Below are 23,511 nucleotides of genomic sequence, written 5' to 3'. Positions count from 1 at the left end.
TATCCTCAGCCACTCACAACTGACCTTCACTACTATTACATCCTGGAGCTATCATTTTATTGGTCTTTAGTGGTTTCCCAGTTCACAGATATCAAAAGGAAGGTAAGTGGCTATGTCATATAGGGCTTGAAAACGGTGTCTTTTATGGTCCTCAGCATGTGGTTGAAGAGTCTCAAAGGCACCTGTCTTCCAGCAGTGCTAGGTTAGCATTACTTTCTGCATTATTATAGAAAATTCCCTATTTGTGCTGATTTTTACTTTTTCCTATTGTCTCTTCAGTCCCCTCCCCCAAACCCAGTATTCTTTTCTCCATGCAAAACTACAACAACAAAGATGGGCATGATGGCACATTCCTTTAAGGTAGAGGTAGGAGGGTCAGGAGTTTAAAGTCATACTCAACATCGTAGTGAGTTTGATTCCAGCCCAGGATACAGGAGATTGTGTCTGAAAAGACAAACACAAACACACACACACACACAAACACACACATCTTGAATCCTGATGGCAGTAATTTTCTCTCCATCTGACTCCCAAGTCCTTATATTTTCCCAATTAATTAAAAAGAAAAAATTATTTGTACCTCCTGAGAGTGAAGGCTTAGTGGTTCAGCCCTGAAAAATGAATTCTTTAGTTAAGGGTTATCTGGTATGAATTGCAATATTCCTAAACTGTGCTTTCAGCTCTCCCCTCCACTGGAACTGCTGTTACTGACAGTCCCCCTGAACTGCTAAGCATTAGGTCTCCTCATCCTGGCTTCCATCCTGCCATCCCCTAGCTATTCACTGCTTACTTTTTTGTGATACTATTTTTCTCAAGATTCCCATATTTGGGTCAGTCCTCCAGAGTTGTCCTGCTGGTCTCCATTTGAATGTCACATGTACTACATATTTGGATGATTTGAACCTGCATCTCCCACTCTGTTGCTCACATCCAAAACACAGATAAATGCCAGATGCAAATAATTTCTCACCAGTGTCCAAAAATATTTAGTTTTGTCTGCACATTGTTTTAACAAGACCTTATGCATGGCTAGACTATCTCCCAGTCAGTTCTAAATACTGATGTACCTCTTCTTTGAAGCCTTATTCTAGTCCTTCAAGATTTTTTAACTTCTATATGTAGCTTACAATGCCATACTTACTGTATTGTATTTTAACAGCATGACAGCCTACCTCTTCTTGTTACTAGACATGGAGGCTGAAAATCAGTGTCTCTGTTCTTTCAAGTTGCTGTAACAAAATTCCATAGACTAGGTAGCTTATAAACAACATAAACCTATTTTTCACAATTACAGCAGGTAAAAAGTCCAAAATTAATGTGCCAACAGATTCATTGCCTTATGAGAGAGCCCATTTTCTCATACATGACTTCTCACTGTGCATGGTAGAAGGGACAAGACAGCTTTCTGGGACCTCTTTTATAAGAGCACTAATTCTTTTTAGGAGGGCTCCTCCCCAAAGGTCCCTACCTTCTAATGCTATTAATTTGGGATTTACGATTTCACCATAAATGGGGAGGTGGTACAGATATTCAGTCCATAAGCAAGGTAGCTCATCTTTTCTCCACTGTGACCAGCAGTGTGCCTGCTTATTCTGGTGATCATTATGTCTAGGGTGAGTGAACAAATGGATTCACATCTTTTACAAATAGGACTATACATGATGATGGAGTGCCATGTGGTAATTAACATTCTTAATTAGACAAATAATCTTATCTAAATTACAAAGTGGTACCCAAGTGATAGCAAAAATGTACTTAGGAGTCAGGATCTAGAACCTGAATAACATCCTTTTCCCTTCATCCTTCTATGGGCAGTGATGGGCTTAGCTGGCAAAAAAAAAAAAAAACAGTCTCTCCTGACTTTTATGCCTGCATGTCTTAATCCTCTGATCCTCAGAAAAGTAAATAGTCCCTGTCATTACTAGCTTGGCCATACTGGATGATTCATTGACACCCACAATTTGTGGCTTCCTTACTCATTGTACTAAGCACTTTGGGTCGACTTCTGGAAACATCTAAAAATTCTTCAGTTAAAAAAAAAAAAAATCTGCCAACTAGATCTCCTCTGGCAGCTGTGAGCAGCCTTCTTTATTCATGTTGTCAGAATTTGTAGACCGATTATCTTCTCTGTACCAGGCATTATGCAGAGCTCATTTTATATTTTTCTTTTGCAGTAGCCCATTAGTCCTGATAGTCACATAAAATACTTGTACGGCACAGAAATGTAGACCATTCTTCCCCTGTTTTGTTTCAACTTGAGAAAATTGATACACAGTGAGTTTATGTAAATTGCTCAAGGCCATGCAATGTGGAAATGAATTAGAGCCCATTTGCCAAACAGAGTCTTAACAGTTCACTCGTAGATTAGACACATACACAACTCTTTTTTTTTTTTTTTTTTTTTGAGGTAGAGTCTCACTGTGGTCCAGGCTGACCTAGATTCACTCTGTAGGCTCAGGGTAACCTCAAACTCACAGGCAATCCTCCTACCTCTTCCTCCCGAGTGCTGGGATTAAAGGCGTGCGCCACCACGCCCAGCTCCGCATACACAACTCTTGCAGTGCTCTGCCTGGCTTCTAACAATAGAGGAAGCCTCTTTCAGCTCTTTGCCATTTTATTGGTTTGTCTTTTCTGAGATTTAGGAGTGCCATCTACAGTCCAAGAGGTTAATTAAAGGAGGAATAGCTATCCTTTTCTTCCAGGAACTTATCCTAGAAGGTACCACTATTCTGAAAGTCATGAACCCCCCTTCATTTGCTTGAGCTTTTTCATTGTTCATAGAACTTGTCTTTCCTGAGCCAGTATAGCACACAGCAAAGGAATTTCCTTTGCTTTAAGCCAAATGAGTATTATTTCATTGTTTTGCATGGGGGGATTACTTTTAATGGTTGAAGTACATCATTTTATATGTTTTTAAACCTATTTGGCACCAGTATAGGAAACATCTATGAAGAGGATAACTTTACAGTGAATAAGGTTTATAGAACTGATCCTGGGCTTGCGTGTAGTAACAATGTTTAGAAATCAACTATATATTTCTTCAGGCTCACTCCAATAGTTTGTTACCATTGGTACCTCTCTCTTATTTTGGTCAGAATAGTTTTGTGTATTCCTGGGACTGCTGGCCTATTTTGGTTTCTACATAACATGGGCATCTGGCCACTGCCAGACCTGCTTATTAGCTGGCACAGGTTTTAATGTGGAAGTCCTTTCCTTCTGCTGCCATCTCATTAGAGCACTGCAGCTCTGTCTCTGCCCCTTCACATCTTGCCGGCTGACCCCATGGTCCTCAACAGCTTTGTTCTCACTACACTCCCACCTGGAGGACCTCCCTCCTGCCATCAGCCATGACTTAGAGTGTGTTCTGACTGTCAGACACAGTCTCCACCATCAGTGTGAGGTATTAACTAAGCTGTCTGAAAACACTCTGCTTCTTAATTGTGGTACAGAGATGTTGAAGACACCTGAGGGCAATGCACTGTGGAAACAAGCTTCTGGAGGCTGACTGTTCAGGAGGTATTTAAAAGAGATTTTCAAAACTCTTTGGCTTTCCTGTTACAGTGAACTCCAGAGATCACTTTCAAGCAAGGGCCAGGATCCATAAACACTGCATATGAACTCATACCAAAAGCACTTTGAATCAGTATTAGACTCCTTAGTGAGATTTGGAAAAAATATATATATATCCATTTTTTTCTGGAGGGTGACAGTGGAAGATTTCACTATATAGCCTAGGCTGACTCAAATTTTTGGCATTCTTCCTGCCCCAGTATAATTCTTCAAGTGCTGACATCATAAGTGTGAGCCACTATGTCCAGCTTCAGAAACCTTCTTTTAAATTTTGACTGACTAGTTTCATTAGTCTTCCTAAAGTGCCTCTGATGTTCACGAACTCTTAGTTTTTCATCATTTAAAAAAAAATCTTTGTTTCAGCTGAGCATGATAGTGTACACCTTTAATCCCAGCACACAGGAGACAGAGGTAGGAAGATGGCTGTGAGTTCAAGGCCACCCTGAGATTACATAGTGAATTCCAGGTCAGCCTGGGCTAGTACAAGATACTACCTTGAAAAAAATATAATTCTTTCTTTCCATAAAGAAAGTTTTAAAATGTGGGGGAACTTTTTATTCCCTCTGTGTGTTGAGAGAGCACATGGCTTCTTGTTCATTTACCAAACTGGCATTTACTTGTCAGTGAGGAAATATACTATTAACCTTACCAGAGTGAAGGGAGTAGCCTAGATATAATGGACTTGTAACTTAAATATTATATGCTACAAATACATGTAAATCTTTTTGGATATTTTTCCTTTCTTCCCTCCTCCCCTACTCCACTCCTTTGCTTTGTCTCTCTTTCTTATGTTAAAAATAATTAAAATATCATCTTAACACAACAGGCTTATTTTTAGTTGCCAACACTAAAACATCTTTCCCTCAAGGTTGAGTTGGTTACAGTGCTGTCCTTTGGCAGTTTTCCTGCATGTCTGCATTTTCCAAGGCTAATAAATCCCATTCAGAACAGCTTGCTTATGTCTAAACCATGCATCCTTTTGAACGAAGCTGCTGTTTGGCTCAAAAGCCTGGGCCCTTGGTCAATGGGCTTTGCTCATGTTCAAGTGCACATCCTTGGCAGAGCTCCAGGGTCTTGCTGATGGGATCAGCTCATTGTTCTTTTTCTCTTTAACTTGAGAGCAGCACTACATCTTGTCATCAGAGCCATCACAGAAAGAAATATGGTGGGGAAGTTTATCAAAATGTATTGACAAACTTGCTTTGTTGTCATAACTTGCTTTTTTTCCCAGAAAATAACCAGTATTCTACTGTGAGTGCTTTAGCTGACTTTTGTAGCCTAGCCATGGTCTAGGTCTTTCCTTTAGGGTTAAGAAAAATCCATTCCTTAAGGACACATTTCATAGATTGAGATGAAATAATTAACATAAAATGTCATAGTACTGTGCTTTACAAATAGAACCTAGGACATAGTGATCAAAATTTGGTTGAATCAAAGCCTAGAACTAAAACAAATGAACCCCAAATGCTCAGACTTTTTATAAGTTTTTAGTTAGTTAAAATTAACAAAGTAATTATGAGCAGTAACTAAACTTAAGGTGACCAAACCTTTCCTTTTCCAGGTAAGGAAATTTTTAAAGTAGCTATTTTATCACCATTAATTCCCAAGGGAAAGAGTATTTAAGCAGAATAGGAGAAATGGCATCTTATAATAAGGATCATAAGAAGATTATTATTTTTCTCATTTTGTCCTAGACTAGAGAAAACATTGTTAAGGGCATTATAGCTTAAAGATAAAACCATGGACTATAGACTCTCTCTACCTGTTCACCACCATCCACAGTGATCTTCAAAGCCTTAGTAATCATTGAAGTCTGGATGATCAAAGGTGTTTTCATAATAGAATTAAGATGCCATTTGCCTTTCTCCCCATGCAGAAAGTTGCAAAGGTGACAATGGGCAAAATTGATGGCAGTATGCAGTGATGTCTCAATATATCCCACAGGCAGTTATTAGTTCTTTGCATTGTGAACTGAACTAGTGCTTTGTTTTTATCTTCATAGAAAAATTTTGGTGAATCTGGCTTTATGTAGGTACTCAGCAATCAAACCTGGGCAAGCAGGCTTTGCAAGCATATTTACCTGCTGATCAGTCTCCCCTATAGTCATATGTTTTCATGAAAGAACAGGTGACAAACTGTGCATCAACTTATGTTCTCAGCAGGCATTTTCATGAAAATACACAAAGTTAGTGTGGTTGCCTCTGTCCCCAGGGATTTCTTCATAACATGCAGAGTTACATCTCTTAGCCTATGGAGCAGTGTTATACAGACTGTATGTTAAATGTCTCAGAGTAATATTTTTTCCTATTAAAGTCTGTGTAAACTAGTATGGCCAGGCCAAAGGTAATTTAAGCAGACCATTATAAAGTCCATTATAAAGGCTTTTGACTCCAAGTGCATGTGATTTAGCAACTTGTATAGTGAGTACCTAAGGCTCAATGAGAAAAACAGCATGTATGTAAGAGTGAACACATCTAAATCGTTTGCAAGCAGAGTGAGTTTGAGGAGCATATTTTCCTGGGGAATGAGAGGAAAACATGAATACTAGCTGAGCGACACCACGAGTGAAGCGCTATGCTCTGACCAGGCCCACTGGAAGTGATAGGTAGCACAATCGTGTTGTTTTCTATTGTGCAAATAAAATTTTATTGCACCCTTTCTACAGCAATAAAATCAATTAACGATTAAATATTAACGAAATAATTCACAGCAGACAAGATTATGAGCTCTTGATCTTGAAACAACACCATAAATGCTGCGCAGGAAAAAGATTGGGTAAACACTGCTTACACAGCACTTCCCTTCTTTCCAGGAGCCATAAAGTAATGGCACCTCCAGCAGCACAGAAAGTAATACTGAGCCCAAATCCAGAGCTCTTGCCTTTAAAATTGTTCTTAAGTTGTCTTTATGATAGATCATGAGTCATTTGATAAAGTTACTTTCTAGAACTCCTTGCTTATAATTTATTTAAATTTCCAGAGGAATTGTTAATGAGTTGCTTCAGAATGGCTATAAATATCAAATCTCTTATATATCCTTTGTGAGAAGAAAATGGGGCAATGTTGGTCATGAGAATGCAATTGCTACATCTCAAATACCATCACCTCCTTAATGTGATTCTAAAGCAAGTGTCATAAAACTAAGGGTTAGGCGATAGTGTCAATAGTTGTGGGACTTGTAGTTTCTGTTGGGACTCACTGCTTCACTCTGCCACTGGAGCAAGAAAGTTGCCATAGACAAAAAATAAACAAATACCCTTAAAACAAACTTTACTGACAAACACAATTCTGGCAACTTCTGATAACCTGTGTTTATATCTTAATGAGAGCTGCTACCTTTTGCATCTAGAGTTCATTTGCAATGGGTGGAGACCCTGGCATGCCTATTCTCTCTGTCCGTCTCTCTTCTTTGTATCTCTCTCTGCTTGCAAATAAATAAGTAAGTATTTTTTTTTTTAATCCCTTTAGTGTAGTGAAGATCCTGATTCTCATTTAACAGTTAGGAACTAAGCTCATCTAGCTGGATTGTGCCTGCACCCAGCCATCAGTAACAAAACCACTAGGCTTTCTAAATACTGTTTGGAAATGTAATAAGGGATAAAACATGCCCTAACTTACTAACTTCAGGCACTAAAGTAGATGGTGGCTCATCCTTGAGTTCTTTCATTTCATACTTTTCTTAAGTGAATATCGATACAAATCACATCTGATTTTTTCTTCTTCTTCTTCTCTGACAATTAACATAAAAGGAACCACTGATATAAAACTTGAGGTTCAAGTAAACACTAGTCAGGGAACATAGAACTTGAGCATGACTGCACACCTAACCATAAACAGGATGGCAGAAAAGCAAAATGTAGGGTCACCACTGGAGCAAAGGCTGAGCCAGGTTCTTTTGAATAAGGGGCTTGGGGTCAGTCAGCAATCTGACCAGCAATAAATCATTCTCTCTACTTAACTACTGCTGCACAAAATGCTGGAAAGGATTTCCCTTCTAAAGTCCTCGTATGCTTTCAGCCAAGCCCGTGTCTACATACACACTGTCATTTTCAGCAGTTGCAAATAAGAGAATGGGAAAATTTCACCCTTTACTTATAAAATCCAATCTATAAGTTGTTTAAAAACTAGTTTTGAACTAGATTCAGTGCCAAAGAAATGTGCTGGGGTGACAGGATACGAGTAATACATGAGATCAGAACAGTATGACTTTTATTAAAGGTATTTCATTGTACCTAATACTTTCTGAAGCAGAAATGTAAGAGTTCAAATCCATTATTCCCTCTTTCTTTCATATTCACACAGGTACAAATATAATTTTTTAAAAAATGGTCTTTTGCTATGGGTAAGACTGAAAGCACCAGCAGTAATACAACAAATGTTTTCTAGAACCAGAGGATTATATACAAAAATCGTCTTCATAGAACAAACATTATTGAAAGAACCAAGGCTTTTTTTATATTTATTTTTTATATTACTATTACTATTAACAACATGTTTTGTATGGATACACCATGTGTCGGTACCCTCTCTACCTTTGTCCCTGCCCCTATTCTGCCTCCCCCAAGGCTTTTATTTTTAAAGGGGCTTTGTTACATCCAACAGCATTGTGGTATTACTGACATTTGTATCACATATGAATTAGGAAACTTAATTATTAAGTGTTCCTAATATGTCATAGTGCTTTAATCAATTTATAGTTAATCATTTTTAAAATTAAATACAGGAAAAACTCTTTTTTCTCTTTCAGTGAGCCAAGAGCAGCCATTCAGGGCTAAACAATGGGGGATGTTATTCGAGTTAGGTACTAAGCTGGTTAGACCTCAAAACCTGAATATTAAGTGTAGCCAGATACAAGCTCACTAATGATGAATTAAGCACTGTATGTTTTAATTTAGTTTAAGAAAAACAGCACAAAATATCAATTGATGAATTAGCTCTACTTCAGTTGAGCCATTGTTCAAAATGCTGTTGTTTAGGAGAACACCATTCTCTGAGTGAGGGAGCCTAACCAACAATAGCCTAGCGAGAACAGATTTCATCTTACATTGGAAACATTATCAGTACAATTTTTCTTGTCTGCTTCAGGCATTTTTGGTATTGTCTACTTTTAATAATTTAGGAAACCTTGAGACCCTGTAAACAATGTCAGAAATTCAGAAGTCACAAAACAGTGATGTTGTACTTCTACATAATTTCTCATTCTGCTCAAAGTACAGTCATCATGTCTCATCTGTCAGTAAGCAAGAGATGATGTAAAGTTTTTCTGCATTCACAGAAGGATCATAGTGGGCTAGCAAATAGCAAGAATTTGCAATCTTCAGTTCTGTGTGGGCCCTAGAATTCCCAGACACCAGGTAGAATGCTCTTCTGTGGTGGTATCCAGTGCAATTCAATTTGTTGAAGACTAGGGTAAATGAAAAGAAATAGCTGTGTTTCTTTATTTTATATGTGTGTGTGTGTGTGTGTGTGTGTGAGAGAGAGAGAGAGAGAGAGAGAGAGAGAGAGAGAGAGAGAGAGAGGGAGAGGGAGGGAGGGAGGGAGGGAGAGAGGAAGAGAGAGAGAGTAGGAGTGCCAGGAACTTCATCCTGCTGTGAACAAACTGCAGATGTGCACCCCCTTGTGCACATGGGTGACATTGTGCGCTTGTATCACTGCAACTCTGGCTACATGGGACCTAGAGAGTTGAACATGAGTTCTTGGGCTTCACAGGCAAGTGCCTTAACTGCTAAGCCATCTCTCCAGCCCTATTTCATTTTTTTAAATTCTAAACTCATTAAGGAAACTATCATGTGGCTTGTCTATAACAAATCAATATGTGTTATTATACATAACACTTTCCAGGAGATAAAACTGACCCTTAGGCACATTCACTAAAATAAACACAAAAGTTTTTAAACAAATCTATTGAAAGTGACTTGGCTTTGCACATGAGTGCCTGCATATGTCTGCATAGTGTGGTATGTATGGTGTATGCATGCATGTGATGTGTGCATGTGTGTGCAGATGTGCATTCCCTATGTGCATGCATGTGTGCAGAAGCCAGAGAAGGATGTCACATGTCTTCTTCTACCAATATTCCACCTCATTTCCTTGAGACAGTCTCTCACTGAAGCTGGCAGACCAGCAAGCCTCCGTGATCCTCCTGTTTGCCTTCCCCACCCCTGCTGGCACTAGGTTAAGAGGTATTCTTGCCCATGCCCAGAACTTTACATGGGACAGGAATAAAACACAGGACCTTATGCTTGTACGCAAGAGCTCTTCCCACTGAGCCATCTCCCCAGTCCTTGAAGATGACTTTTCAAACCACAAACTATAATGACATTAAAAGCCACTGAGCTAAAGAATTGCTCTGTGTGTGTGTGTGTGTGTGTGTGTGTGCACGCGCGCGCGTGTGTGCATGCGTGTGTGTGTTATCTTGCATGTGCCTAAGTGCATGTCTTGTTTGGTCTTTGTAATTCACACAGGTCTAAAGTTACTATATTAAAAATTTCAGATGCCATTTAATCACTGCAGTTACCAAGCCTAGACTTATATAATTGGCAACTTTAAAATAACCTAATCCAACCACTTAATCTTACAGATAAGGAAACTGATGCCCTCACCAAAGACTACAGAACTAAGTGCATTGAAGCCTAGATTACAAATTGGCTCTGTTAAACAGTGTGCACTCCAGAGTTGTCCATCCTAAGAAAGATACAAATGTACTTCAGGAGTCTAGTTACGTCAATAAGTCCTTGGTTTTAACTTTCAGGAACTTCTGTGTTAAAATAGAATTTGACAGCCACAGGCAAATTGATCAAAAATGATTGTTCAATTACATTGAACTACAAGGTAGAAATTAGGAGTAGACATTTCACTTAGTTTCAGAAAAGGTAACTACAGGGTGGGTAAGTGAGAGACAAAAGACATTGGCTCTTTTACTGGGCAAGCCAGGGACCAGGATGGAAGCTATGGGAGCAAAATAGCAGCAGAGGAAAAGAGCAAAGCAGCTCTGGCAAAGAAGAGACAAGCCCTATGGCCATCACATTCTCTGGGAGTGAAAGATGAATTTAAATCTACAGAGAACTGATGACTATACCTGACCACATTGTGAGTGCTTCTATAAGTCAGAGCCAGGGTTACATAGCTGAACAGCAACATGAGGATTGCTATCTACACTCATTCTCAGGATAAACTGAGTGTTCCTAAAGGGATATACAAGGAGTACATGAAGGCATCACCACCTATGAGAACTTAGCCCTTTTCATTATGGTAAGAACTGCCAGTATTATTGGAGAGTACTTGTAAACATTCTGTTTTTTAATCCAGTGCTGTCAATAAAACCACCTTTGAAGACCCAGAAGTAATTTCACTGTTGACTCCTTAACTTCCCAATTCATCTGCAAGTACGGATGTCAGTTACCTAGAATAGTTAACACAGTGACTAAACAATATAGTGATTGCTTTCCATCCATCAAAGTTAAACTGCTTTTTCTTTTAAATAACAGTAATAGGTAGAAAGAAACCAGTTAAAATAATGTGGTTTTTGTCACGGTAACCGCTACTCATCTCTTACTCGACACTGGTCATGCTAACCTCCATGCTATTGCTCAGACGTGTCAGGATAGAGAGAGGATGGTGGATGGAACCTTTGCTTTATTGCTTTTCTCTGTTGGGACATTTTTTCCCCATATGTTTCTAAGGCTAGTTCTCTCATCCTCCTTAAGCATCACCCATACAAGCCTACCCTGTACTATTGACTAGCTGGGATTCCCTACCCACCCTTATTCATTTTTGTACCCATACATTTTACCTTGCATCTTAATTAACTCCAAAAGGGCATAAATCTGCATATTTTACTTATTTGCCCAAAAACTTGGAACAGTTTCTAGATTGAAGATAGTAAACAATAAATGTTTTCAGTGAGTAAATAGCCACAGGAAGCTTAACTTCCAACGATAGAAAGTTAGAAACAGTTCCCCAAGGTTAACTCACATGTAACTTTCTTTTTCCTAGTCCGGATTTGTTCATAGTTCAATTTTATGATCTATTTTTCACTTTTGCCAATTTATTTGTCCCTAGTTGCATAGCTAATAGAGGAATGAGTTTCAAGAAGAGCAAAATCAGTACTAAAGTTCTATAGAAATTCAAGTTCATTCTGGGGAAAATGCAAATTGATTTAGAATGAAAGTCAGTCAAAGGGACTATGTTTCTAAGTAGCAGAAGTTATATATCACAACAAACTATGTCCATTTGATCAGGGAATAGGTCACAGAAGAATGCTGTTTTCACTTGAGCCAGGAAATGGCTCCCTTGGAGAGCTATCCAAATAAAAGATGGCTTAGTCACTATTATATTTACCAATTTTTTTAATGAATATGAATAGATAATGGCTAAATTCAGGGCTTGTTTTTAAACAGAAAAGCCAACATGTTAGGATTCTTATTTTAGTATCCCAGTGGGCATAGTCCAGACAAAGATGCTAACATGGAGGTGCACAATCCAAGAAATCCATGCAGTAACCTAAAACAGTTACCACCTGTCTTAATTGTTTCAAGCTTGTATAATAAAATATCACAGAGTTGGTAGCTTGTGAAAACACACACATCTACACATCTATGTTTTGTAATCCTAGAGGTTATAAAGCCTTAGCTCAAGATACTGAGGAACTTGAGATCTGGTGAAGGTCCATTTCCTGATCACAGATGGCACCTTCTGACAGAAGTTAGGAATAAGGTAGCCTTCTTTTGTAGGTAGTCAGTTAGGGACACAGGCCCAAAAGAACAGATGTCAGTCTGCCCTGGCAAGACTAGAAGGAAACTCCAATCTGACTCAACATGGTGATCAAAGACAGCTTCCTGGCTTTTGCTCCGTAAACACTGCATGGGCTTTATTCCACTATGGACAGGCTCTTTGTGAGTCTGTACTACTCTTCCCTGGCCCACCAACAACCATAGTCCTCCACATGCATCTGAACCTGGCAATGAGCCTTATCCTAATCGGATGCCTAATTTACATCTCCCAGGTGAGAAGAAGACCATACACAAGTCACCATGGGGATTGTCCCTCTCAGAAACCCTCTCATCTAAGCTAAAGGGGTGGCATTCAGCTTGGGAGTTGTTCTACTTTACTTCTACTTTCTCCTATTTCTACTCTCTTAAAATAAATTATTTATAACCTATCCTTCTTTGTTGTTGTTAGTGGTAAGACAAAATCTTGAGAGCCACTGGCTTGAAGAGTTTCAAGCCCATGTGGATCCCAGAGGGACTTCATTGCTCTCAGTTGCCACAACACTTCTAGCTATATTGTCATGTGACATATGGGACAGCATTGTGCTCTGGGGCCTCATTTTTAGAGAACTAATCCTAGTAATGACCTAGTCACCTCCCTGAAGTCCTATTTCGTAATACCATCACCTTTGGCAATAAGAGTTTAACATACAAAATTGAGGGGAAAGAAGACATGAGAATTCAAATGACAGCACCACCTTGCAATGCTTCTTCCTATGAGGTTTATCAGGAATGCCCTTTACCTCTGAGTTTACATGGCTACCTTTTCAAAGATATGATTAAAATCCAGAATAGGGCTGGAGAGATGGCTTAGCAGTTAAGTGCTTGCCTGTGAAGCCTAAGGACCCCGGTTCGAGGCTCGATTCCCCAGGACCCACGTTAGCCAGATGCACAAGGAGGTGCACGCATCTGGAGCTCGTTTGCAGTGGCTGGAGGCCCTGACACACCAGTCTCTCTCCCTCTCTCTATCTGCCTCTTTCTCTTTCTGTCTGTTGCTCTCAAATAAATAAATAAAAATAACAACAAACACAGTTCTTTAAAAATCCAGAATGAAGCTGGATCTACTGACACTAGTGTATGTCATCTACTCAGGTGACTGAGACAAAAGAACTGAAGATTTAAGGCTAGCCTAAGCGACAGAGTGAGTTCAAGGCCAGCCATGGCGAGGTAGTGAGATCCTGTCTCAAAATTAGTGAAAAAAATAAATCAATGGTAGAGTCTTTACCTAGCATAGGAGAGGCTCTGGGTTCAATCTCCATTATATACATGTGTGTACACACATGCATCATAAGCACATGTCTGATGTTCATAAGTTATAGCTTCTAGTTGTAAGACAAATGGACCTGCGCTGTACTACTGAAGATCACAGAGTTTGTGTTAGCTAACTTTATGTTATGATGGCAAAATACCAGTGATAAATTAATTTGTAAGTCAGAAAGTTTAATTTGGCTATAAGTTTCAAAGGCTTCTATCAATGGTTGATTGGCTTTTGGGTCTATGGCAAGGCAGTTCATCAAGGTGAGACAGTGTAGAAATAGTAGCTACTTACCTTGTGGCAACTAGTAAACAGGAAACAAGAGAGACAGAAAAGGACCAGATCCCAGTATACTCATCAGGGGCACTTCTCAAATAACCTAACTTCCTCCCTCTAGGACCCAACTCATAAAGATTCTACCACTTTCCAATAGCACCATGGGCCTTGGAGGACATTTAGTCAAAACCTAGCAAAGTTCAGCTCTAAGTATTTCTCGTCCTTGAAACCCTGTGATGATGCCTTCTGCTCATGATCTGGTTTTTATTCTGGTGTTGATAACATTCTCCACAGTGACTGGTTTCATGTGCCTCTCTCCCACTGTTGAAAAGGTAGAAATTATACTGATTTTAGTATCCCCAGGTCTAGGTTTCTGGAAGTTCTCAGTAGAATGGTTTAGAATTTGGATAAATCAACGGGAATATTTTGACATTGCTGAAGCCTAATGTGGTTGTGTCTTTTCTCCCTCAAGGACTTTGGTATTATGTTCCTGCACCACCTTATAACGATTTGCTTGATTATCTTTTCATATGTCAACAACATGGCCCGAGTAGGGACCTTGGTCCTCTGTCTTCATGACTCGGCTGATGCTCTTCTAGAGGTAAAACTTTTCCTTTGTCTTTAAGAATACAAAATCTAGAATTCATAGTTCCTAAAACCAGCATTTTACCAATAGCCCTGGTGCCCTTAAGGTTATAAAACAAACAAACAAAAAATAGTCCTATTATACTAGGTAAGTTAGATGATAATTTGGGGCTATGATTTCTAAGCAATTCAAGTTAAACAGCATTCAACATATTTTTTAAGATACAAACTGTATGTCGTAGGAGGGCAGCCCTCTGAAAATCAGCTCGAATTTGATGGTATCCTCTGTGTGCTTCTAAGTAGAAATTTATCCAGCAACCTGCAGTCTAGAAATTAATCTTGTCCCATCTGCCAATTTTAATTCCTGTGGAAATCTCTGAGATAGTGCTGGGTAGAGTCATAATCCAGGAAATCATCTACCACTTCATCTAGAAAAGAAAGATAATCCAGGAATCCAAGCATGTGGCTTAAAACCAAATATTTCTATCACCTAGGTTCTTTTGGGCATCATAACTAATGCTTGAGGATAGCCAATCAGTGCAATCTCAAAATGACTTCTGTGGCCTAGAATTTTCTGACATTAATGTTATTGCTTATTTATTAAGTGAATGAATATGAAAGAAAAATTACCTATTTTACATAGCAATAATAAGGCAGAAGGGCCATTTTTCTTTTAATATACCCCATGAAGTTATGTCCCAAGAATTCATGAAATTAAAAGCTCATAAACCTGGCTACCACATAGGAAATATATACTTCCTTTTAGGAATACATTTCTCTCATAGAATTGTGCATTACTTCACACCATTAAATTATAGCTTCCAAAGATACTGTCAACCATCTTTTTAAGTATGACTCAGCTAATTAATTTTCTAAGTCAAGGAAAACAGTGTTATGCATGCAGAAGATGTCTTCAAATTGTAATCTGATGTAGGTGCTGTGAATGTAAAAATGTGGAGCAAAATTCTGCTTCCAATCTCACCTATTCACACTTAGAATAATTTTTTAAAATTATAATTGGAAAGGAATGTATGTTCTTCCCTGACTAACCTATAATAATGTGAAACAAAGTGATCACTGATGATCACCTAAATTACTGTCACAAATTATGAGAGTATTTCCTATTGACATTTTGAACATTGGTCAATTTCATCTAGAAAATGACCCAGTAATATAACTAGAATCTACTGAAATAGATTTGTTGAAGTCACATAATCTTGACACTTTCTTCATCTCTAAGTTTATGAGAATAAGCCAGGAAACGATCAGCCCAAAATACTCACTGTGCTTTTTGAAAGAAAGAACACAGTTCTAAGTAGAAAGGAAGGCAAATGCCGATAAGCTTCATATTTCCTGTATGAAGTTTGTGGCCTAAGTATTTAAGATTCAGTAAGGCTTAAAGGACTTTCCAACACTTTCTGCTTTGACCTGTCACATCAGATTTCTGTTTCAGTGTCTCTGCCTTGCTAATATCATTTATATTGCAGAAGTTTCCTATTTTTACTCTCTGTTTTCCTGAAATCAACCATATAATTGAATTTTTCAGGTTGCTGAATATTTTATTAGATCTGTGACAGTCAGTAGTTCTACTTGTAGATAATGCTGCATTTTACCCAACTTATGGGTGATTTATAAATGTTGATGTGTGGTGCGTGACATTTTAAAGTAGCAGGCAATTTTATGCATCTGGTGAGCCATATCTTATAAGGGAGTCATGCATATTGAAGGAAACTTTTCATTGATTAATATAACCAAATAGTAATATGTTACATTCCTCCCCTTTATAGGCTGCCAAAATGGCAAATTATGCCAAGTTTCAGAAAATGTGTGACCTCCTGTTTGTTATGTTTGCCATGGTTTTTATCATCACACGGTTGGGCATATTTCCTCTCTGGTGAGTATGCCAATCTTTTTCCTCATCAAGACACTCCTTCAAAATAAGGTTTATGTTACACTTTCCTCTTGAATTATGCTCCATATCATTAGTAAGAAGTTTAAAGACAGGAGAGGAAGAACGTAAGAAATAGCTTGGCTTTTTCTAGAAGAGACTTGTATTCTGTCCTGATATTTTGCACAGCATAGAAACGGAAACTGTAGATATGAGACTGGCTATCTGTTTTGATAAGTCTTGAGGATGATTAAGCTGCACAGTGAAGTTTGGGAGCCCCTGTCCCAAATAGGTCTCATCAGCTGGATTTTCCATGAAAAGAGAATGGAAGGTACAACTAAAATAACCCCTGAAATTTTCTGTGGCTCCTTAATGTCTAGATAGCTTTTCTTTTGTTGAGAGCTAAGAAAAAGATATGAGAGACTTCAATGGAATTTGGCAGTCCTTTCTACAGAAAATAGGCCCACTCTCATTAATGGGATTTTTGAAAGGCTATTACTTGATTGGCAGGGATGGGGAATGGAGTGAACTCTCCATATCATTTGAAGTCTGCCACTGATTTTAGTTTCTTTTGTCTTCATTCTGAAAGATTGGGGAATTCGAGCATTGAGAATTGGAGAAAGTAGAAAAATGAAGATGCAATAATACTTGGACATTCTGCCACTATAGCAGAATAACCATACTAATGTTGGGGCCTTTTAGTGAATAATGTCCATCATTAAAATTGCATTAATGAGTAATTGACACACCCACACTTCCTCTACACACACACACACACACACACACACACACACACACACACACAGACACGGTTTCTTGAGGGTTACAGCACTTTCGACACTTACTATACAAATCATTTCCAAGCAGCAACACTGTGTTTGCCATAGACGTTTATAAAATCTCTTTATAGTTCACTATAAATGAAGGTTGCAAATACCGAAATAATTTTGAAAGGATATGTCTACACTTCTTTCTAAGTCAAAGCTCTTTTCAAAATTATTAACAAAGCTAGTGGTAAAAAATGAAAGAAAATCAAACAAAAGGTAAGGAATAATTTCTGAGAATTATAGCTTTTCCTACTTATTATTTCTGAGAACCTGAGTTTTAAAGAAATATGTATCATTTGAGTTATTTGATTTATTTCATTCTTTTTAAGGGTAGAAATAAAAATTGTGATGCATCTGTCCTCTTCCCTTTGCGTTAACAAGTGAAAGTCCTTAAGGTTTAGACTATGGTGAGTTATGTGGAACACAGATCCACAGAAAAAAGAAATTCCTTCCTAATGCCACTAAGATCACTAATAAGTATGGCCTGTTATGATGACTTATATTTAGAAATGCCTTTGAAACCTAATATAAAACGAAAGCTTCTAGTGCAAATGCTGTGGACTGCCTGCTACCATGCTGCTTCGTGCCACCAAGTTTTTCAAAAGCAACTTATGAAGGAAAATCTTGTATTTCTTGTAGTACAGAAAGCAATTTGGTACCCATTGCTATTATAGTTGCACAGTAATGACTAAAATCCTTCTGGGGCATGTCCAGGAAGTAATGCTGCTGCTTGCATGACCTTTATTTTGATCTTGCTTCAATGGCCACAATGCAATAGGCATTACAAGTATTGAAACCCTTACATAAAGAACAGCAACAAACAGCATTTATTTTAGAATTTTGAAATGATTTTAAAATTCCTTGTAGACTAGGAAATTCTAGTATTGTAAAAAAAAAAAAAGTTTTTCTAATTACAGGCTACAGTTTCTTCTTCCATTCCTCTGCTCTGAAAGTCAATCAATTTCTCTGATCAAGAGAAAATACCTTCTTGGATAACACTTGGGTCCTTGTAACTTTTGACCAATGACCTTTAAGCTACATGCGAAATGAGTGTGTATGGGGGTATGTGCATGTGTGTGTTTCCTCTGGGTGGAAGACAGACATGTAGGTTTGTCATAGTCTAAGGCATCTGTGATTTCCTTCACCTCTCAGAAAAGTACCTTTTTGGAAAACTGCTTACCTCCCAATTCCAGTGCGCCTGTGAACTTTCAACTTCCAAAGTACTGCCATATTTTATGTATTTAGTGAAGAATTATAGGATATTTATTAGGAAATCAGGATGGGCTAGGCACTGAGTACTCAATTAGCTCTAGGGCCTATAGTTTAAAGCCTTTACAGGTCCTTTCAGCATTCTGTGGAAAAGGAGACTTGAAATTATACATTATTGTTTGAATATTTGGAGGACATAAATAATGCAAATATTTTATACTTAAGTAGCTTTAATACATAGATTGGAAAGTTCTTTTGGCTAAATAATACATTATACCTCATAGTATATACATGTGTGGCACACACCTTTAATCCCAGCACTCGGGAGGCAGAGGTAGGAGGATGGGTGTGAGTTTGAGGACCCCCTGAGACTACATAGTGAATTTCAGGTCAGCCTGGGCTACAGTGAGACCCTACCTCCAAAAAAAAAAATGTGTGTGTGTGTGTGTGTGTGTGTGTGTGTGTGTAATTTTACTGCATATGCTAAAGGTCTTTATTGGCTAAATATTATATGCCATAATGTGTAAATAAACACATACCCATGGAGACTAAGATGGCAGGGGCACATTAGACTTCATTTCTAACAAGCATTTCCTAGACTTACTTCTCCTTCAGAGACATGCACTTCAGGTGGAAAGAGACACAAAATGACTCCATCTGCCCTCTATTGCTTGCTGTTTTTCAACCCTTTTCTTAGGAGTCTCCAGAAACATCTTCTGGGTTCCTCCTATTTGAATTTCCTCATGAACCACCACAATATTTGTAATTTCTAGGTGTAAGAACACATGACTCATTACTCCGTCCTTGATTCATGCTTCTCAAAAACAGCTACACCATAGCTGGAGAGATGGCTTAGCTATTAAAAGGAGTTTGTTTAAGTCTGACAGGGGCTGGAGAGATGGCTTAGTGGTTAAGGTGCATGCCTGCAAAGCCTAAAGATCCAGGTTCGATTTTCCAGGACCCACGTAAGCCAGATGCACAAGGTGGCACATGCGTCTGGAGTTTGTTTGCAGTGGCTAGAGGCCCTGGCTCACCCATTCTCACTCTCTCTATCTCGGTCTGTAATAAATAAATAAAAATAAATCTAAAAAATAAAAAACAAAAAAAAATGTCTGATGGAAAGCTGGGCATGGTGACACACGCCTTTAATCCCAGCACTTGGGAGGCAGAGGGAGGCAGAGGTAGGAGGATCACTATGAGTTCGAGGCCACCCTGAGACTACATAGTGAATTCCAGGTCAACCTGAGCTAGAGTGAGACCCTACCTTGAAAAAAAAAAAAAAAAAAAAAGTCTGACAGCTGGGATTCAATTCCCCAGTACTCATGTAACACCAGATGCACAAAGTGGCACATGAATCTGGAATTTGTTTTTAGTAGGAAGAGGCCCTGTCATACTCATTCATTCTCATTCTCATTTTCTCTCTTACTCTCTTACTCTCTTGCCATACATATTTTAAAAAACAGCTACACTATTAGAACTATGGCTTGCCTTCCATACTTCTCTGTTGGCTATAATACATCATTATGGAAAACACTATCTAATAGAAAATAATATAGTCTTCATAATAATTTTATATTTATAATTAGTAGCATTAAAAAATTGGCAACTAGGGGCTTGGGGAGATAGCTCAGTGGATAAAGTGTTTTACCACACTAGCCTGAGTTGCTGATGAAAGGCTCCATCCCTAAAGGCTCCACAACCTTCCCATACAGTGCCACCAGGTAGGGACCGAGTGTCCAAACACAAGAGCCTATTTCGAGGTCATTGCGAATTGAAACCACAGAAATGAGTATGTATTCACACTGCCACACATCTAAGTTTAGACCAGCTGTCCAATGTACTCACTGCCAGCATGCAGCAAGCATATGGGACATTGCGATTCCAGAAAATAACACCTACCACAGCCTTGGCAGTGATCAGATTCTACATGTTTTCTGGGGTTTGTCATCTTGACTAACATTATTAAGACCACTGTAGCTCCTTATTGCTAGATCAAAGCACCTGATGAGGCCGGGCGTAATGGTGCACGCCTTTAACCCAAGCACTTGGGAGACAGAGGTAGGAGGATCACCAAGAGTTCAAGGCCACCGAGTCTACTTACTGAATTCCAGAGCAGCCTGAGCTAGCATGAGACCCTACCCCTGAAAACCAAAAAAAATAAAAATAAAAAAATAAATAAGTAAGTAAATAAAAGACAGAAAGAAAAGAAATACTTATGAGAAGATCTTATGGTGGGAAGAAAATGGATTTCAGGCTTGCCATCACAAGGGGGAAGTTTCAGCATGGCAGAGCTAGAAGTTGGAGCACCACAGATCCACACAAAGCAGGAAGAAAATTATTTGAGTGAGCCAGTTTCTAACTCTCGGCAAGACTGAATTAATCAATGCCAAGATCTACCCCTCAGAATACACATCTGTTAGCATGGCTCCACTGTCCAAAGGCTTTACTGGCTGAGCACTTAATCACAGACACTTCAGGCTGTGGGGGACATTTTACACTTAAAGCACCAAAATGACTGTTTGTAAATATATATATATATTTATATTTATATATTTATATTATATTTATATTTATATATTTATATATATATTTATATTTATATATTTATATTATATTTATATTTATATATGGAGAGAGAGAGAGAGAGAGAGAGATAGTTCAGTTGTTAGCAGGGATATTTAAAACAGAATATATGGCTTCCAATCCTGCATCTACTGCTTAATTAACCTGTGCTGAGATTCCATACCTTAAATAGAAATGATGATACTAGTCTCATCATGTTGTGACATTGAATAAGTTAATAAGTCTTTGTAAGTCTTTCCCTTTTTTAATGGCATGATATGAAAAGAAATTTATTAGGAATGAGGAAAAGGAAAAGACTAGTTGGTGAGGGAGTTTCTCAGCAGTTAAAGACACTTGGCTTACAAAGCTGTGCTGGTGGGGTTCAATTTCCCAGTACCCATGTAAAGCCAAACACAAAACATGGCCCAAGGATTTGGCATGTATTTGCAGTGGCAAGACACGCCTACAGACTTCTCCCACCACACACGTCCAAATAATAAATAATTTTTTTAAATAACAGTCATACAAAAGCTATATTTGAAATGGCTCAGAATGGATACCATTCAGAGAAATATAAATGACAAAATTATGAAAACACATTAACTATACCAAAAAGAAGCGCAAAGTACACCTTCTAAGAATATATATATATATATACACACACACATACACATGATCTATCTATATTTATCTATATATATATATATTGGTGCTTCTAGACCTTAAGGTTGAGATCTGGAATGACAGAAATCTCAGTGAAACCTAGTGTTTCTTACACGAAGTTGTACATGAGACTTACTTAGAAACTAAAAATAGAGTTGCGCTCCACCTCCCCTCCCCTAATTGATTTGGTCTTGTTGGAGTAGGAGGGTGGTGTTTTCAGACTTTCAGAGTGAGTTTTGTGTAACTGGTTGCATAACCACTCTCCAAGTCTCTTGACTGTGACCCTACATGTACCCCTATAGTTCAAAGACATCACGGTGGGGAAATAACAACAATGTCATGATAACATATAACATTAGTGATAGTTCTTGCATGAAAAGCAAAGCATTGCTCTAGCGCCTTCATTTTTAACTTTATAAACTTTACAAAAAAAAAAAAAAAAAAAACAGAAAAAAAGGCACTGTCACGGCAAGGTGCCTCTCAGGGCTGTGGGTGCCTTAGCAATGACTTCTTCATGTGTGGGCTGTTCTAAGCCTTCTAAAATAAGTGAGTATTGCTTTTGTAACTGCATTTTTTTTAAGTTAAAAAGATTTAGGGACATGCCTCTTACTCACATAATTAACCATGTGTAAAAGTAGATATTCGCTTTTTTAAATGCTTCATTATTTATTTGTAAGGTGAGAGAGAATGGGCACACCAGGGCCTCCAGCCACTATAAGCAAAGTCCAGATGCATGAACCACTTGGTTCATCTGGCTTTACATGGGTACTGGGGAATCAAACCCAGGTTGTTAGGCTGTGTAGGCAAGTGCCTTGACTGCTGAGCCATCTCTCCAGCCAGAGATTTGCTTTTTAACATATATTAGCATATTTTTACATCAACTTTACATGCTATAAAATCCACTCTTGGTTTTTTTGTTTTTGTTTTTGTTTTTTTGTTTTTTGTTTTTGGTTTTTCGAGGTAAGGTCTCACTCTGGTCCAGGCTTACCTGGAATTAACTGTGTAGTCTCAGGGTGGCCTTGAACTCACGGAGATCCTCCTACCTCTGCCTCCCAAGTGCTGGGATTAAAAGTGTGCACCATGCCCGGCAAAATCCACTCTTTTCTTTCTAAGTTTTTTTATTTTTATTTATTTATTTGATAGCAACAGACAGAGAGAGAAAGAGACACACAGAGAGAGAGAGAGAGAGAGAGAGAGAGAGAGAGAATGGACGTGCCAGGCCTCCAACCACTGCAAACGAACTCCAGATATGTGCGCCCCCTTGTGCATCTGGCTAACGTGGGTCCTGGGGAATCGAGCCTCGAACCGGGGTCCTTAGGCTTCACGGGCAAGTGCTTAACTGCTAAGCCATCTCTCCAGCCCAAAATCCACTCTTTTAAAGTATACAACTTGGTGGCTTACAGAATAGTCATGGTGATGTACAGCCAGCATTATAATTTTAGAGTATCTTTATCACCCCTAAGAGTTGTATCTGCTGGCTGTCACTCCCAATCTTCTCTCCCACCAGTCCCTGGCAGTAAATTCATCTACTCTCTGCCTCTGATTTTATCTAGTACCTATTTTACATAAGTTTATTTAGTATGTAATCTTGTGTAACTAGGTATTTTCAGTTAGCCTAATGATTACAAGGTTTATCCATGTCATAGCATGTATCAGTATTCCCTTCTTGTTGCTGACAATATTATATATTGTGCATATGCCACATTTTATTTACTTTTATCATATAATCAACTTTTGGATTATTTCCATATTTGTATACATGATCTGATACAAATACATGTTTTTAATTTTCTTGGTCACATACCTGGAAATAGAACTTCTAGGGTACATAGCTGAATTTAACCTTTTGAAACTCTACTAAGCTCTTTCACAAAGTTGCATGACTATTTTATATTCCTACGAACAATAT

General features: G+C 38.4%; 1 protein-coding gene across 3 annotated transcripts in view; it reads left to right on the top strand.

Annotated features, from left to right (window-relative positions):
- Positions 1–23,511, top strand: part of Cers6 (ceramide synthase 6) — a 305,834-nt gene that overhangs the window by 237,015 nt on the left and 45,308 nt on the right. For all 3 annotated transcript variants that reach the window (XM_004651925.2, XM_004651924.2, XM_045147270.1), the window contains exons 6-8: positions 10–102; positions 14,341–14,469; positions 16,241–16,347. In XM_004651925.2, coding sequence (XP_004651982.1) covers positions 10–102; positions 14,341–14,469; positions 16,241–16,347 — 329 coding nt within the window. The remainder of the gene's footprint in view (positions 1–9; positions 103–14,340; positions 14,470–16,240; positions 16,348–23,511) is intronic.

Source organism: Jaculus jaculus, chromosome 4 (assembly GCF_020740685.1).
Source record: "Jaculus jaculus isolate mJacJac1 chromosome 4, mJacJac1.mat.Y.cur, whole genome shotgun sequence".
Lineage (NCBI taxonomy): Eukaryota > Metazoa > Chordata > Mammalia > Rodentia > Dipodidae > Jaculus > Jaculus jaculus.
Note: the sequence above shows the minus strand (reverse complement) of the source record. Positions and strands in the feature narration are given on the sequence as shown.